At 54.8% G+C, this 18,040-nt stretch overlaps 1 protein-coding gene and 1 pseudogene across 4 annotated transcripts in view; one reads left to right on the forward strand and one right to left on the reverse strand.

Annotated features, from left to right (window-relative positions):
* Nucleotides 1–18,040, forward strand: part of camk1b (calcium/calmodulin-dependent protein kinase Ib) — a 45,413-nt gene that overhangs the window by 19,964 nt on the left and 7,409 nt on the right. For 2 of the 4 annotated variants that reach the window (XM_056436865.1, XM_056436866.1), the window contains exons 3-4: nt 10,565–10,696; nt 11,167–11,241. In XM_056436865.1, the coding sequence (XP_056292840.1) occupies nt 10,565–10,696; nt 11,167–11,241 (207 nt within the window). Of the gene's footprint in view, nt 1–5,580; nt 6,262–6,342; nt 8,227–10,564; nt 10,697–11,166; nt 11,242–18,040 lie in introns of those variants that run through there. The other 2 variants (XM_056436867.1, XM_056436868.1) reach the window with 2 other exon arrangements.
* LOC130208017 (late histone H2A.L3-like) lies at nt 14,910–15,321 on the reverse strand (annotated as a pseudogene).

Below are 18,040 nucleotides of genomic sequence, written 5' to 3' on the forward strand. Positions count from 1 at the left end.
CCTCACACCCTTCTCACCTGCAGCCCCTCCCCTTGTTAGTCCCTCATTCCCTTCACCTGGTCCTCACGCCCTTCTCACCTGCAGCCCCTCCCCTCATTAGTCCCTCATTCCCTTCACCTGGTCCTCACGCCCTTCTCACCTGCAGCCCCTCCCCTCGTTAGTCCCTCACTATTTAGCTCCCTCACTTCCACTTGTCCTCTGCCAGATTGTCTTGTGTTTTCGTGCCAAGTTCTCCAGCGTTATTAGTATATATTCCTGACCTGCCTGTTCTGACCCTGCCTGCCTGCCCTGACCTCTGATTCTCTGCCCCGCCCCTTTTTGGACTTGTTTGCTTCTTCGACTGATCTCCCGGTTTTGACCCAGCCTGTTTCCAACCAAAGACAGTATTCTTTGTTACTCCTGTCTGAGTCGTGCTTTTGGGTCCACTCTAATAGCGCCGTGACATTACAAACTGGCCAAATCATGGACCCAGCACACCCGCCTGCAGCAAGCCGGTTTGAGAGGATCGAGGAGGTCCTCCAGCAAGAGCGTACGCAGATGGTCAGCTTCGCCGAGGATACACGGCAGACTATGGCGGCGATGATTAACCAGATACAACAACTATCTACAGCCCTGACCCAGCGCGGAGCCTCGCCGTCATCTCCTGCTTCTCCGCCTTCTGCCTCTCTGCCTCCTGTCTCACCGCCACCTGCGCCAAGACCCGAGCCTCGAGTGGGAACCCCGGAGCGCTATGCTATGGTGGAGAACGTGAGGGCTGCAACCCATTTGTCACAAACTGCTCCATCCTGTTCTCCCTGCAGCCCCACACCTTTGCCGCAGAGGAGGCTAAGGTAGCCTTCACCATAAACCACTTGACTGGTAGAGCGAGACTGTGGGGCACCGCGGAATGGGAGAGACATACGCCAGCCTGCACTTCGTTCCTGCCGTTTTCGGCGGAGCTTCGCAAGGTATTCGGGGAGGTCTCCAGGGGTCCAGATCCAAGCGGGGGACTGGCGGAACTGTGGCAGATTATGCCCTGGAGTTCCGTACGAGAGCACGCCTTAGCAGCTGGAATGAGACCGCTCAGTGTGAGGTGTTCTTGACTGGACTAGTGGATTATGTCAAGGATGAACTGATCTCTTTTGATTTGTCTGGCAACTTGGATGGCTTAATAGAACTGACTTCCCGAGTGGACAGACGCATCCAGGCAAGGCGACAGGAGCGACGCAGGGGGGATACAGATCATCGTGTTTTCGCTCGACGGCGAGCTGCTCCAGCATCTATCAGCATCACCCCCAGGCCTCAACCAGGGGAGGTCGAACCCATGAAGGTCGGGCGCACCAGTCTTACCCGTGAGGAGCGGGAGCGTCGTCGTCAGGGAGGTCTTTGCCTGTACTGTGGCCAGGTGGGCCACTTCGTATCCCGGTGTCCAGTAAAGGGGCGTGGCTCACCCGTAGCAGGAGAGGTACTGGTGAGCGGAACCACAAGACTCTCTCCCAACCAAAGGCCCCTCTTCCACGCCCAACTGCTGCTCGCAAACGGGCCACAAACTCTCGCTACATTCATTGACTCTGGTGCTGACGACAGCTTCATTGACGAGGACCTAGTTCATCAGCTGGGGATCAAGCAGTTACCGCTTCCATGCCCTGTTCCGGTCAACGCCCTGGATGGCCACCTACTGGGGACAGTGACTCACCAGACCACGCCACTCCGTATGCTCCTGTCCAGTAAGCACCATGAGACCATTCGGTTTCTTATCATGCGGTCACCCAAGCATCCACTAATCCTGGGGCACCCCTGGCTCCGCCGCCACAACCCCCACATTGACTGGGCTACAGGAGCCATCCTGGGTTGGAGTGCATCTTGTGACCTGATCTGCCTGAAACAGGCTGCTGCACCTCAGCAGTCAGTTTGCCCCAGCTCTGCATTGGACCTGTCAGGAGTACCTACGGAATACCATGACTATAGGGAGGTATTCAGTAAGGTCAAGGCCTCATGTCTGCCGCCACATCGACCATATGACTGCGCCATTAACCTGCAACCAGGCACCACCCCACCCAGGGGCCGCCTGTATTCCTTATCTGCCCCTGAGAGAGAGGCCATGGAGGCATACATCAGTTCCTCTCTAGCTGCTGGGCTCATCCGTCCCTCTTCTTCACCTGCAGGGGCGGGGTTCTTCTTCGTAGGGAAGAAAGACAAGTCACTTAGGCCTTGCATTGACTACAGGGGACTCAATAACATTACCATAAAGAACCGCTACCCACTCCCACTCACCTCTTCTGCTTTCGAGTTGCTGCGGGGTACCATCTTCACAAAGCTAGACCTGCGTAACGCCTATCACTTAGTCCGGATCCGAGAGGGGGATGAGTGGAAGACAGCTTTCAACACCCCTACTGGACATTATGAATACCTGGTTATGCCCTTCGGTCTGACTAATGCCCCAGCCGTTTTCCAGGCCCTGGTGAATGATGTGCTCAGAGACATGTTAAACAAGCAGGTGTTCGTCTACCTAGACGACGTTCTTATTTTCTCGAGGTCCCAAGAGGAGCACATTCACCATGTCCAAGCAGTCCTTCAACGTCTTCTGAGGAATTCTCTGTTCGTTAAGGCAGAGAAGTGTGAATTCCACGCCTCTTCTGTCTCCTTCCTTGGTTATATTGTGGGACAGGGGATCATGCAGATGGACCCTGCCAAGGATCTCGTACAGCGCTGCCGGGCATATTTCTCTCCAACGTCCGCTCACTGTGCAACAAACTGGACGAACTCCAGCTGCTGGTGGGGAGAGACAGAGACTTCTCCTCATCCTCCGTTCTGTGTTTCACGGAATCATGGCTTAGTGGCTCGATACCAGACTCTGCGCTCCAGCTCGCTGGCTTCCAGCTGTTCCGAGCGGACCGAGACACGGAGCTCTCCGGTAAAAAAAAGGGTGGAGGAATCTGCTTTTACCTCAACAACGGCTGGTGCAACGACGTAACGGTGATTCTACAGCACTGTTCCGGACCTGGAATCTTTATCATCCACTGCAAACCCTTCTACTCCCACGTGAGTTCGCTTCATTCATCCTGGCGGAGTTTACATGGCACAACAGACCCTGGCTGAACAGATACGGCGTGTGGGCGGACCTTCCCGGACTCTTTAGTTATTGTACTGGGATTTTAACCAAGGAAACCTCAGCCACGAACTCCTAAATATAGACAGTTAATTAAATGCCCTACCAGAGAGAAGAGCATTCTGGACCACTGCTACACAACAATCAGCAGGGCCTATCACGCCGTCCTCGAGCTGCACTGGGAAACTCTGACCACGTCATGGTTCATCTGATTCCTCATACAGGCAGAGACTAAAGCTCTGCAAACCTGTGGTGAGGAAGTTCAAGAAGTGGACCAGTGAGGCTCTGGAGGATCTACGGGCGTGCTTTGACTGTACTGACTGGGATGTCTTCAGGACTGCTACCAACAGCCTGGATGAGTACACAGAGGCTGTAACTTCATCAGCTTCTGTGAGGACAGCTGTATTCCATCCAGCTCCAGGGTGAGTTATAACAACGACAAACCCTGGTTCACAGCGGAGCTCAGGAAGCTAAGACTGCAGAAGGACCAGGCATTCAGGAGTGGGGACAAGGACCTGTACACAGAGTCCAAATACAGGTTTAGCAAGGCGGTGAGAGATGCTAAACGACTGTACTCTGAGAAACTGCAACAGCAGCTCTCAGCAAACGACTCTGCTTCTGTCTGGAGAGGGCTCAGGCAGATCACCAACTACAAGCCCAAATCACCCCACTCCATGAACAATGTGCTTCTGGCAGGCTAAATGAGTTCTACTGCCGCTTTGAAAGACAATGGAGCAGTCCTGAGACCATCCCCACAGCCCCACCAACAAGCCACAGACCATCAGCCCACCCTCCCCAGCCCATCAGGGCTCACACCTCTGGAGCACCCTCCATCAACTCAGCGGCCCCTCGTCATCCTGGTGAGTGCAGTCAACAGGCTGTGCATCAAGCAGAACCCCCGCAAGGCAGCGGGCCCGGACTCCGTCTCCCCCTCCACCCTGAAGCACTGTGCGGACCAGCTGTCTCCGGTGTTCACCGACATCTTCAACACCTCCCTGGAGACATGCCACGTTCCAGCCTGCTTCAAGGCCTCCACCATCATCCCGTCCCCAAAAACCCAAGATCACAGGACTCAATGACTACACGACCATCGCACTGAGCTCTGTGGTCATGAAGTCCTTTGAACGCTTGGACCTGTCACACCTCATGACCATCACCGACCCACTCCTGGACCCCTGCAGTTCGCCTACAGGGCCAACAGGTCTGCAGTCGATGCAGTCAACATGGCCCTTCACTACATCCTCCAGCATCTGGACTCCCGAGGAACCTACGCCAGGATCCTGTTTGTGGACTTCAGCTCTGCCTTCAATTCCATCATCCCGTCCCTGTTGCAGGACAAGCTCTCCCAGCTGCACGTGCCCGACTCCACCTGCAGGTGGATCACAGACTTCCTGACCGACAGGAAGCAGCACGTGAGGCTGGGGAAACACGTCTCAGGCTCCCGGACCACCAGCACGGGTTCCCCAAGGCTGTGTTCTCTCCTCTGCTGTTCTCCCTGTACACCAACAGCTGCACCTCCAGTCACCAGTCCGTCAAGCTCCTAAAGTTCGCGGATGACACCACCCTCATTGGACTCATCTCTGGCGGGACGAGACCGCCTACAGGTGGGAGACTGACCACCTGGTGACCTGGTGCAGCCAGAACAACCTGGAGCTCAACGCTCTGAAGACAGTGGAGATGGTTGTGGATTTCAGGAGGAATGCAGCCCCACCCGCCCTCTCATCCTGTGTGACTCCCCGTCGGCTGTGGAGTCCTACCGCTTCCTGGGCTCCATCATCTCCCAGGACCTCAAGTGGGAGCTGAACATCGGCTCCATCTCCAAGAAGGCCCAGCAGAGGATGTTCTTCCTGAGGCAGCTGAGGAAATTCAACCTGCCAGGGAAGATGATGGTACAGTTCTACACGGCCATCGTTGAGTCCATCATCTGCTCCTCCATCACCGTCTGGCACCCTGCAGCCACAGCCAAAGACAAGCGCAGGCTGCAGAGCATCATCCGCTCGGCCGAGAGGGTTATCGGCTGCAGTCTGCCTTCCTCCAGGTCCTGTTCACTTCCAGGTCACTGGGCGGGCCAGAAAGATTGTCGCCGACCTCCCACCCTGGACACTCCTGTTGAGTCCCTCCTCGGGAGGAGGCTGCGTCCATCATGACCACGACCTCCCGCCACACCAATAGCTTTTTCATCAATGGACCCCGGGACTGACTGACTGTCACCCCCAGGACTACCACCTCTTCTTCCACCTTCCTCTCTCCTCCTTCTTCCCGCTCCTTCCTCTTCCTCCTCCTCCCTCTTCCTCCCACTCCTCCTCCCTCCTTGCGTTGATTGTTGTTTGTCATGTCCAAATGTTGCACCTTCCACCAAAAAAAATTCCTCGTTTGTTTGTGAAAACATTCATTCTTTGGCAATAAACCTGTTTCTGATTCTGATTCTGATTCTGATTCTGATTCTGATTCTGATTCTGATTCTGATTCTGATTCTGATTCTGATTCTGAAGGTGGCAGCAGTAACGTCCTGACCCATCCCTGACTCGCGTAAGCAGCTGCAACGATTCCTGGGGTTCGCCAACTTCTATCGGAGGTTTAGCCGTGGCTATCGCACCGTAGCTGCCCCACTCACGGCCCTCACCTCATCTAAGGTCCAGTTCCGGTGGTCACCCTCGGCGGAGGGGGCCTTCCAGGGACTTAAGGCCCGGTTTACCTCCGCTCCTATCCAAGTTCCTGACCCCGAGCGACAGTTTGTTGTTGAGGTGGATGCCTCATATGTGGGAGTGGGGGCCATCCTTTCTCAGCAGGCTGCCAGCGACCAGAAGCTCCACCCATGCGCCTTCTTCTCTAGGCGGCTCTCTCCTGCTGAGAGGAACTATGATGTTGGTAACCGAGAGCTGCTGGCCCTTGAAGAGTGGCGCCACTGGCTTGAGGGGACCAGTCTGCCATTTTTGTGTTGGACTGATCACAAGAATCTCGAGTACATTCAGTCCGCCAAGAGGCTCAACTCTCGGCAAGCCAGATGGTCTCTGTTTTTTACCCGGTTTAACTTTTCACTCTGTTACAGGCCTGGTACCCGTAACGTCAAGCCAGACGCCCTGTCCCGCCAGTTTGTGGACAAGGGGGATTCCACCCCTTGTGATGACAACATCCTTTCTGCCCCAGTCTTGGTGGCCGCTATCACCTGGGAGGTAGAGGATAGAGTTAAGGCTGCCCTGGAGGTCCAGCCCGGTCTGAGCTCCTGTCCCCCTAACCGTCTGTTTGTTCCCCAGACCCTGAGGTCGGAGGTCCTCCAGTGGGCCCATAGCTCCAAGCTCACTTGCCATCCTGGGAGCCAGCGTACTAGGGATGCCTTGCAGCAGAGGTTCTGGTGGGCTACTCTGGAGAAGGACACCCGGGAATTCGTCAACGCCTGTCCTGTCTGCAACCAGGTTCATCGGACCATTCGAGATTCTGAAGGTCATCAGCCCAGCAGTAGTGAGGCTCAAGCTGCCCCGGGCCATGCGGGTCCATCCGTCGTTCCACGTCTCCAGAGTAAAGCCAGTTCGGGAGTGTCCGCTGGTTCCTGCTGAAAAGCCCCCACCGCCACCACGGTTCATCGAGGGAGGTCTTACCTACACGGTTCGCCGTCTGCTTCGTTCCCGCCGCCGTGGAAGAGGGCTACAGTATTTGGTCGACTGGGAGGGCTACGGACCAGAGGCGAGATGCTGGGTCCCAGCTCGACATATCCTAGATCCACCTCTCATGAGAGAGTTTCACCGCAGCCACCCTGACCAGCCCTCCAAGGGCTCTGTGCCCACAAGGGCTACCAGGCCAGCCCCTGTTCCCTCCCTCCCGTCTGCAGCATCAGACATCGGGGAGGAGTCAGCTTCTGATGAGGACAACTCACCCGTCGATGAGGAGAGGGGGGAGATGTCTGAGGAGTATTAGTCCTCCCCCAGATCCTCTCTGCCCACCCGGCGTGGAGATTTTGTTTTGGGACGTCAGGAGCCGTCCTTTTGAGGGGGATTCTGTAACAGTTTAGCTCCACGCCTTCCTTTTTGTAATAGTTGTTTTCATCCTGTCACACCATCTCGTCTATCCAACTCCCCTCACCTGCCTCTGATCACCTCGTTAGTCCCTCATTCCCTTCACCTGGTCCTCACGCCCTCTCACCTGCAGCCCCTCCCCTCATTAGTCCCTCATTCCCTTCACCTGGTCCTCACGCCCTCTCACCTGCAGCCCCTCCCCTCATTAGTCCATCACTATTTAGCTCCCTCACTTCCACTTGTCCTCTGCCAGATTGTCTTGTGTTTTCGTGCCAAGTTCTCCAGCGTTATTAGAGTATATTCCTGACCTGCCTGTTTTGACCCTGCTTGCCTGCCCTGACCTCTGATTCTCTGCCCCGCCCCTTTTTGGACTTGTTTGCTTCTTCGACTGATCTCCCGGTTTTGACCCAGCCTGTTTCCAACCAAAGACAGTATTCTTTGTTACTCCTGTCTGAGTCGTGCTTTTGGGTCCACTCTAATAGCGCCATGACAAATTCCAACAGAAGCCGTCTCAGTACAGCTCAGCATGGCATAGCCTGTAGTTCCTGGAAGACACACACACACACACACACACATGCCCAGTCCTACTGTCTGGACTTCCATCTGCTCACCTCACAGCAATATTTCCCCCTAACAGTATCAAGTCCACTTGCAGGTCTCTACATTACACTATCTCTACATCACACTATCTCTACATCACACTATCTCTATCACATCTCTTTGTGTTATCTCTGGTCCTGGGATCTTCTCTCGTTGTGGTCACATGTTTCTCAGCTCTTCCTCATAGGAAGTGAAATGCAGTCTGTTCATGGCGCCATAAAGCGATGATGTCATCATCTCTCCTGTCGCCGTGGGTGACTCCATGCTCAGCTTCACTCGGACGGCACTGGGTCCGTTGGCCTGTTGCTCTGAACATCTGGCCAGCTGCTGGGAGACGACCATGAAACCTAAACCCGGTGGCTTGAGACGCAGCCGGTTCTGAACCTGTGGAGGTCGGACGTCTTCACGCGGTCCTGCCGCCTCCTCCAGCCTCAGGACTCGCAGCATCGCCATGGCAACACATGAAGGCTGCAGAGACGATGGAGCAGCAGGCCGGATTCACCAGGAAGACGATCATGTTTATTACAAGTGCGATATTTGTTGTGAATTAATCTGGAAACCAAAGCACAGGAATATCTCTCTAATATATATGATAATAATGCCGTATAGCAGCTTTAACATCTCCCTTCAGTATCTTATGCAACTCTCTGGTTGAGTTGATCTATTTATTGCCGGTTGGCATCGGGTTGCTCCTCAAACAGGGCGTGGTGCCTTCAGGGACATCTGGAGTTGCCCACAGAGCAAAGATGGTCTTTTTGAATGGGGCCAAACCCCCAGCTGGGTCTCTCTGGGCTCTGATTGGACCAGATGGTCCGGCCCCACGTCTCCCTGACCTCTACACAGGTACCGGTCTGTCATCTCTTCCTCTTCCACCTTCTGCTGGCGAGGAGACGAGGGACGGTGAGAAGATGTCCCCAAAGTGTTCACCTGTTCCCATTGGACGAGCTCCAATGGTGTCATCTGTGTGTGACCAGAGTCCTGCTGTGTGTGTGTGTGTGTGCATGATGGTTCATGCACACACACACAGGTGTGTGTTCCTCGTAGCGACACCAAGTCTGCAACTCTGTGATGTCATCAGAGCGACAGGAGGACTCTGTGATGTCATCAGAGCTCGACGCTGGCCCTTCAGTCTGTTTGTGCAACATGCAAAGCGTCTGGATGAGAGCGTTGGCATGTAAATGTTGTCTCTCACGCTGCAGTGTGTGCACAGGGAGACCGCACCCTGTGTGTGTGTGTGTGTGTGTGTGTGTGTGTGCCACATAATCCCGTTGATGAGGTTCAGGCTCTAGTGAACTCACCACACAGGTCACACACACACTCCTCAGGTGAAGACGCTCTCACGTGGTCTCATGTGGTCTCACGTGGTCTCACGTGGTCTCAGGTGGTCTCAGGTGGTCTCAGGTGGTCTCACGTGGTCTCACGTGGTCTCAGGTGGTCTCACGTGGTCTCACGTGGTCTCAGGTGGTCTCACGTGGTCTCACGTGGTCTCACGTGGTCTCAGGTGGTCTCGCGTGGTCTCGCGTGGTCTCACGTTGTCTCAGGTGGTCTCACGTTGTCTCATGTTGTCTCACGTGGTCTCACAGGGGGACGTGGACTTCAGTCTGCTCCACTAGGAGGTCATGACCGCTGCCAGCCAAGAGCTCCATCTCCTCAGTTGGATCTCATCGGGCGGGTTGTGTGCTGCTGGTCTACAGCTGCTTCTCACGGTGTTGCTCAACATAAGGACTCCGGCCCCCTGCAGGGCCCCAGACCCAGAAAGAAGGAAGTGTTTGAACAATGAGCTGCTCTGAGAGGACAGGAACAGGAAGTGTAACCAGGGCAACGCTGTGCCACAGGAAGAGGCTTCCTCCGGGCTCTGGGTCCGTCAGAGGGAGCATGGACAACGTCAAGCGTCCTCCAGATGATGCTCAGGAATGCAGCCCCCCCCCCGCGGGCCTGAGGCCAGAGCTAACAGCTCACTGGCACTTTAACGTTCCTGTTGAGTTGTGAGCTTCACGTTCCTCTCGAGGTCTGAAGTTCCTCCGATGACGAGGGGGAAGAGAAGGAGGAAGGTGAGAGATTACACAACGTCATGTTTAACAGTCTCTGGGACTTTTAAACATGATCTCACTCAGGAGCCACGTCCTCTGGAGGAGGAGGAGGAGGAGGAGTCTCCAGTGACGTTCAGGTTCCTCTCACACAGCTGTATGTGGAGAGGAGTTACTGGAGAGGCCACGCCCCCTCACACACACACACACACACACACTACACGTATACACACACACATACACACACCCACACACACATTCTGTTTGTACAACAGCAGCTGGTGGTGTGGTGGTCTCTGGTCTCTGTGCCAGCGATCTGTTGACCTTTAGCTTCTCACACACACACACACACAGGTGTGAACACACAAGAGGAAGTGAGGTGTGTAACTTCCCTGTTCAACTCTGTGATCCAGAAGTTCCTCCTTAAGGTCTGAGAGGTCTGTGGCTCAATGCTGCCCCCTGCTGGGCACTTACACTCATAGACTACATATAGTACATATACTACATGTACTAGATATATCATATACATATATTATATATATTACATATCATATATATTACATATATTATATATATTACATATATAATATATAATACATATATTATATATATATCATATATATTATATATATATTACATCCATCCAGTGTATATAACGCTCTTCCTCTGTGATTATTGTGTTAACTTTTGAAATACTGCCAAATGTGAAATAGGTCTGGGGGACTGAGGTCTAGTGGACTGAGGTCTGGGGGACTGAGGTCTAGTGGACTGAGGTCTAGTGGACTGAGGTCTGGGGGACTGAGGTCTAGTGGACTGAGGTCTGCCTGTGTGTGTTGCAGGGGGGCGTTCTCCGAGGTGGTCCTGGCCGAGGAGCTGAGGACCCAGAGGCTGGTGGCCATCAAGTGCATCCCCAAGAAGGCCCTGGAGGGCAAGGAGAGCAACATCGAGAACGAGATCGCAGTCTTGCACAAGTAAGTAGACCTTTCGTCCTTTAGTCCCTTAGTCCCTTAGTCCCTGGACCACATCAAGAGACTAGACCACATGAGACTGGAAACAGAATATGGATCAAAGGTGACCCGGAGCTGTAACGCTGTCCTCTGATTGGCTGACTCAGCAGAGCAGCACGACCCCTGACCTCCATGCACACACACACACAGACGCAGACACACGCACACATACACACACACAGACGCACACACACAGACACACACACGCACACAGACACACACAGACGCACACATACACACACACAGACGCACACACACGGTGTGTTGGTGAATGGGAACTTCACGTGAGGCAGAGTGTGCCTAATAAAGTGGCACATGCAGTGATTCATCTTTTCATGTTGAACTGAACTCTGACGATGAAACCTCGTCTCATGTTATGAATATTATGTTTATAATTATAATAAATAACAATGTCTTCTTCTTCTTCTTCTCAGGATCAAACACGCCAACATCGTGTCTCTTGAGGAGATCTTTGAGAGTAAATCACACCTCTACCTCGTCATGCAACTGTGAGTATTCACGTGTGTGTGTGTGAAACAGAGGCATGAAGGTAGAGAGACGGTCATATTTAAGAGACAGCAGCAGGATGATGATGATGATGATGATGATATGGTTTCATTGATCTACCGAGGAGAGCAGCTGGTGTCATGAACTTCAGGACCGAGTAGAGTCTCATCCACTGTGAACTACTGCACACACCTCCACCAGGAAATGACACACACTCACACACACACACACACACATACACACAGAGAGAGAGAGAGAGATTGTCTAGGTGTCTTTATTTTTCATTCAGGCTTTAGTTACATTGTTCATCCAAAAACTTACAAAACTAAATCATCCAAATACAAACAAACAAAACCAAGAAAACATTCGTAAAGAAACAAGTCATAAGTTCATCAACAGAGCGTCTCCTCTGACTAAACACAGGACGTCCTTTAGCGCCCACACGTTCACTAACGTCAGTCTGTGACATAGACATGTCTGATGCCTCTCTGGACTGGACAGCTCAGCCCCCCCCCCCTCCACCAGGCAGGAAGCTCCCTGCACATCAAACCCCAAAGTGACTCAAACCCTCCACCAAAACCAAAAGCCCTTAAAGTGGAAAAAAGAAAACCCTGATCAACACGATTAAAGGCCTTTTCTTGATCAAATGATATTACGCACACATCAATATCATACAGTTTACAAATAATTAATAAATCTCTCATGAGAAACCAGTTGTCCATGATGGATCTGTCTCTGTGGATTATCGTCTCTAGAAGCTTCTTCAGACGGTTGGCGAGCAGCCTGTACAGAAGTGTCTGTCTGTCTGACCAGCCCACCGTCTGCAGTGTCCAGGCCCCTTGTTTGGGGAGCAGAGCTGCATGTCGACATGTCGTGGGCAGCGGGCCTGTCCCTGAACGCCCCGCAGCTCCTCCCACAGGTCGGCTCCCAAACACCTCCGGAAGTGCTCACAGAAATCTGCAGGTACGTCCCGTCCAGGAGCTCCATCAGCAGCCCTCTGACCCCCAGCAGCGGTCAGCTCCTCCCGTCCAGGAGCTCCATCAGCAGCCACCTGACCCCCAGCAGCGGTCAGCTCCTCCCGTCCAGGAGCTCCATCAGCAGCCCTCTGACCCCCAACAGCGGTCAGCTCCTCCCGTCCAGGAGCTCCATCAGCAGCCCTCTGACCCCCAGCAGCGGTCAGCTCCTCCCGTCCAGGAGCTCCATCAGCAGCCCTCTGACCCCCAGCAGCGGTCAGCTCCTCCCGTCCAGGAGCTCCATCAGCGGCCCTCTGACCCCCAGCAGCGGTCGGCTCCTCCAGGGTGACGCTCTCTCCTCGGGGCCCAGCTGAGGGTCTCCAAGCAGCTCGTCAACGCTCTCATTCCTGAAGATGGCGCCGCAGAAGCTCACGGCCCGCCGTCTCACTTCAACCGGGTCAGTCGTCATCTCACCATCAGGGAAGCGGAGAGAAACCATTTGTTTGGTCCGAGAGACGGACCTCTCCAGACTGGAGGAGGAGGAAGGAGGAGCCACCATGTCCCCAACACCGGGGAACCTCCCCCTGACCACAGCTCGTTCTCGTGAAGATGAACCGAGTTGTTCTTTGTTCCCGTTGAAGCCGATGCCCAAAGACCCAACCCTCACCTTGTGCACCGAAACATGAAGAGGAAACGTGAAGTAGAAAATCAACAGTACCAGAAAAAAACTAAAGTGCAGCACATTCATGACCGCTTCACTTAGTTCTCCTCTTCTTGGAGCCTTTCTTCTCCAACACGTGCTTCCTGATAGCAGTCATATACTTTTTAAGACGGTAGTGTTTCTTCTCGTCTAACGTCTGCACACCAACTTTTTTCTGTATTTTTAAAACACTTTCCATATATTTGTGTGCATCTGAAAAGTGATCTAGAACATTTACAGTTTGCCCAAAGTTCTCATCCAGGAAGTTAACGATGTCCTCCAGCTTGTAGAGATCTCCATCGTAAGCCTGGGACCCGGAGGGAGAGGCAGAGGCACAGTCTGTCTGGTCCTCCACCTCCTCCTCCACCACACAGGCCTCTCCTCTCTCCTCCTCCACCACACAGGCCTCTCCTCTCTCCTCCATCTCCTCCTCCACCACACAGGCCTCTCCTCTCTCCTCCACCACACAGGCCTCTCCTCTCTCCTCCATCTCCTCCTCCACCACACAGGCCTCTCCTCTCTCCTCCACCTCCTCCTCCACCACACAGGCCTCTCCTCTCTCCTCCACCACACAGGCCTCTCCTCTCTCCTCCATCTCCTCCTCCACCACACAGGCCTCTCCTCTCTCCTCCACCTCCACCACACAGGCCTCTCCTCTCCTCCACCTCCTCCTCCACCACACAGGCCTCTCCTCTCTCCTCCACCTCCTCCTCCACCACACAGGCCTCTCCTCTCTCCTCCATCTCCTCCTCCACCACACAGGCCTCTCCTCCTCCTCCACCTCCTCCTCCACCACACAGGCCTCTCCTCTCTCCTCCACCTCCTCCTCCACCACACAGGCCTCTCCTCCCTCCTCCACCTCCTCCTCCACCACACAGGCCTCTCCTCTCCTCCACCTCCTCCTCCACCACACAGGCCTCTCCTCTCTCCTCCACCTCCTCCTCCACCACACAGGCCTCTCCTCTCTCCTCCGGGCCAGCAGCCTGGCTCTGGTGGGGTTCAGCTGTCGGCCCGTTGCTGCTGCCTGCTACACTTTGCTTCCTCTCTTCCTCTTCTCCTCTCAGTGCTACCTTCACCTTTTTTCCTTTCGTTTGTCCCTTCCTTTCCTCCTTCCTTTGCTCCTGTCAGTACTTCCTCCACCTTTTTCCTTCCGTTTCTCCACTTTCCTCCTCCTTCCTCTGCTCCTGTCAGTAAATCCTCCACCTGTGTTCCCTCTCCTGTTGTATTCTGAACAGCTGAAATCTCCTCGTTAATATTTTCTTCAGCTGAAACAGCACTCTGCTCCCGGCCTGACTGTCGCTCCGCCTCCTCCGCCCGCCCACGGGCCTCGCCACTGGGCGGAGCCTCCGCCCCGCCCACGGGGCCTCGCCGCTCTCGCGGAGCCCAGGCGGCCCGCTTCTCCGCCGGTGCGTCCCCCGGCTTGGGGTTCCCTCCGGCCGGCTCGCGAGGACAGCTGTCGCGCTTGTGCCCCAGTCCCCCACACCTAAAGCACTTCATGCTACCCGTGCTAGCATACAGCATGTAGTGCTGAGCCTTGTGCTTCACTCTGAAGGAGATCTCCAGCGTCTGAGACGGACAGTTCAGAAACATTCACACCTGCCTCCGGAAGGACTTTACGTGTTTCAGTTTAGGGTGTCTGCACCCCAGACCGATGGTTCTGAAGCCGCTCGCGAGCTTCCCGAAGCTCTGCAGCTCGCGCTCCAACACGGAGTGGAGTATGAACGGCGGGACCCCGGACACGGTGACCCGGGTGGTGGGCACCGTCAGCGGGGACACCTGCAGGTACACGCCGCTCAGCGTGACGCCGCTGGATATCAGCGCGGACACATACCGCTCCTCCGTAAAAAACACCAGCAGCCCTCGGTTCAACCTGGAGGCGTCGGAGATGTTCTCGTGTCCGACAACATCTCCCACCGCCAGGAGAACCTCCTCTACCGGGGTACTTGCGTCGGACTCGATCCGGACGCCAAGACCCGGAGACGGCGGCTCAGAGGACGCCATCTCACACCAGAAACTGTTGTTGTTGTTGTGTCTACTTCTTGGCGGCCTTCTCGGTCTTCTTGGGCAGCAGCACCGCCTGGATGTTGGGCAGCACGCCGCCCTGAGCGATGGTCACTCCGCCCAGCAGCTTGTTGAGCTCCTCGTCGTTGCGGACGGCCAGCTGCAGGTGACGGGGGATGATGCGGGTCTTCTTGTTGTCGCGGGCCGTGTTCCCGGCCAGCTCCAGGATCTCAGCGGTCATACTCCAGCACCGCCGCCAGGTACACCGGAGCTCCGGCGCCGACACGCCGGGCGTAGTTACCCTTCCTCAAGTGCCTGTGGACACGGCCCACGGGGAACTGGAGGCCGGCCCTGGAGGACCTGGTCTTGGCCTTCGCTCTGGTCTTACCGGCTCCCTTTCCACGTCCAGACATGTTGTAGCTGTTGGTCTCTCAGTCAACTCACAGAGAAGAGTTGACTGAGAAACACCACCTCTTGCCAGATCACCCTAACCCTTCTTATATTTGTGTTTTTTATTTTTATTTTTATTCTTGTGTGTTGCTGCTACTGGCTCGACAAATTTCCCCTTGGGGATTAATAAAGTATATATCTATCTATCTATCTCCACAAAACCTTTATTCAAAGAAAACTTTGAACCACAATAAACCAAATATTTTCAACACAAACATAAATGCAGCACCAATCCTGAAAAAATCGAGAACGTCCATGATGCTCATGTTGGACACTAAAGTCCACTGAGGACAGGAAGTGCCTCCTGCCCTCCGTCTTGAGGCTGAAGCTCCTCCCAGTGCTGAGGCTCTGGCTCCTCCTCTTCATTCGATCTCTCCTCTCGCCCTCCTCTCCTCGTCCACCACCTGCAGCACCTTGTTGAGTTCACACAGGATCTTTTTGAGCCTGTAGAACTCCTGTGGCGTGAAGCTCCTCTCTTGCCCTCATCGTCAGGAAAGTGGCGGACAGGAAGAACTTATCCCTGCAGAAGTGGTCCTCCACCTTGACGTGGTCCTCCACCTTCACGTGGTCCTCCACCTTGACGTGGTCCTCCACCTTCACGTGGTCCTCCACCTTGACGTGGTCCTCCACCTTGACGTGCCACTCCTGCTTGGTCTTCCGGAGGAACTCCTTTATCTCCTCCACACTGTAGTGTGGATCAGAGTCGGAGTCCTCCTCCGAGCTGGACTCTGGCTCCGCCCCCCTCGTCCTGGACCTCCTTCTTCCCGCCGTCGCCTTCTTTGCCTGTGGGTTCTCTCCATCACCTCCTCCACACTTCCTCTTTAAACGGGGGACTCTGAGGCTCTCCCCCTCCATGTCCACCTCACTGTCAGACAGCCTCACCTCCCTGACGACTGTCTCCCTCTCTTCCTCTGACTCTCCTTTGTCCTCCTCTTCACCTTCTTGGGCCACCTCAGCCCCAGCCCCACCCTCTTCTCTCCTCTCACCCTCACCCTGCTGTCCTGTGACCGTTTCTCCCTCGTCTCTCCTCTCCTCCTCATATTCTTGGTCTACACCAGCCCCTCCCTCCTCTCTCCCCTCCTCCTCTTCCATCTCCTCACCCTCACCCTGCTGGCCTGTGACCGCCTCCCCCTCTCCTTCCTCACCTTGCTGGACTGGACCAGTGCCCTCCTCTTCCTCCTCCACAACCTGCTGGGCACCCCCCATCTCTGCCTGCTCTCTCTCCTCATCCTGCTGGGCGCCTCCAGTTCCTGCCTGCTCCCCCTCCTCCCCCCTCTGGGTACCTGCAGTCTCTGGTTGCTCCCCCTCCCCCTGGCGCCGCCCGAGAGCCGCCCTGCTGGTGTTCTGCTCAGCAGCTCTCCACCGGTGGCAGTCCCTGGCTCTGTGCCCCTCTCCCCACAGATGAAGCACCTCCCATTCCCTGAGGAGATGTAGATGGGGTAGTTGTGCTCGGCCACCCTGATGAACACCCGGAGGCGGAGCTCTCCACCCTGATGAACACCCGGAGGCGGAGCTCTCCACCCTGATGAACACCTGGAGGCGGAGCTCTCCACCCTGATGAACACCCGGAGGCGGAGCTCTCCACCCTGATGAACACCCGGAGGCGGAGCTCTCCACCCTGATGAACACCCGGAGGCGGAGCTCTCCACCCTGATGAACACCCGGAGGCGGAGCTCTTCTCCCCTGTTGTTCAGGATCATGGAGAGATGCCTCCGGTGGGACCACACGTGTTTCATCCGGGAGGACTTCCACCCTGAGGGGATCTTCCTCAACCGGGACACCACCTTCCCGTGCTTCACCAGCTCCTTTAAGATCACCTCCTCTTGTATAAAAGGAGGCACGTTGGCCACGGTGACCCGAACCGACGGTGTGGCCAGCGGCGCCACCGGCACATACATGCCCCTAATGACAACCCCCGACACCACCACCTCGTTCACTTTTTCCACGCTGTCTAGAAACAGCACGACAGCTCCGTTCATACGGGCAGCGGACCGCACGCAGTCATCACGACCACGTCGCCCACTGCCAGCCCCACCTCCTCTTCCGAGCACGGGAAACTCGGCGCCACTCTAATGCGGTGTTCCCGCGTGAGGAAACTCATATCCTCCATGACTAGCTCCCCGCTAGCTCCCCGTTAGCTTCCCGTTAGCTCGCCGCTAACGCTCACACAGACACACAAAACAATCTCTCCGTGAACTCACACAGTCACACAGTCGGGTGAACCCACACACACACAGCAAACATACCTGGAGACCCAGTCACTCTTTAGCGTGGAAAACCACCTTTAAACCAAGCAACTCTCCTCTGCTCCACAACCACACGTCGAGAGAGAGAGAGAGAGAGAGAGAGAGAGAGAGAGAGAGAGAGAGAGAGAGAGAGAGAGAGAGAGAGAGAGAGAGAGAGAGAGAGAGAGAGAGAGAGAGAGAGAGAGAGAGAGAGAGAGAGAGAGAGAGAGAGAGAGAGAGAGAGAGAGAGAGAGAGAGAGAGAGAGAGAGAGGTGTTTTCCATGAAAACTCACACTTTTAGTTATCAAATGAGTTGCAAAATGTATAGAAAATATAGTCAAGACATTGACAAGGTTAGAAATAATGATTTGTATTTGAAGTATTAATTTTTTTCTTCAAACTTTGCTTTTGTCAAAGAATGCTCCTTTTGCAGCAATTCCAGCATTGCAGACCTTTGGCATTCTAGCTGTTA

The sequence above is a fragment of the Pseudoliparis swirei genome, chromosome 18 (assembly GCF_029220125.1).
Source record: "Pseudoliparis swirei isolate HS2019 ecotype Mariana Trench chromosome 18, NWPU_hadal_v1, whole genome shotgun sequence".
Taxonomy (NCBI): Eukaryota; Metazoa; Chordata; class Actinopteri; order Perciformes; family Liparidae; genus Pseudoliparis; species Pseudoliparis swirei.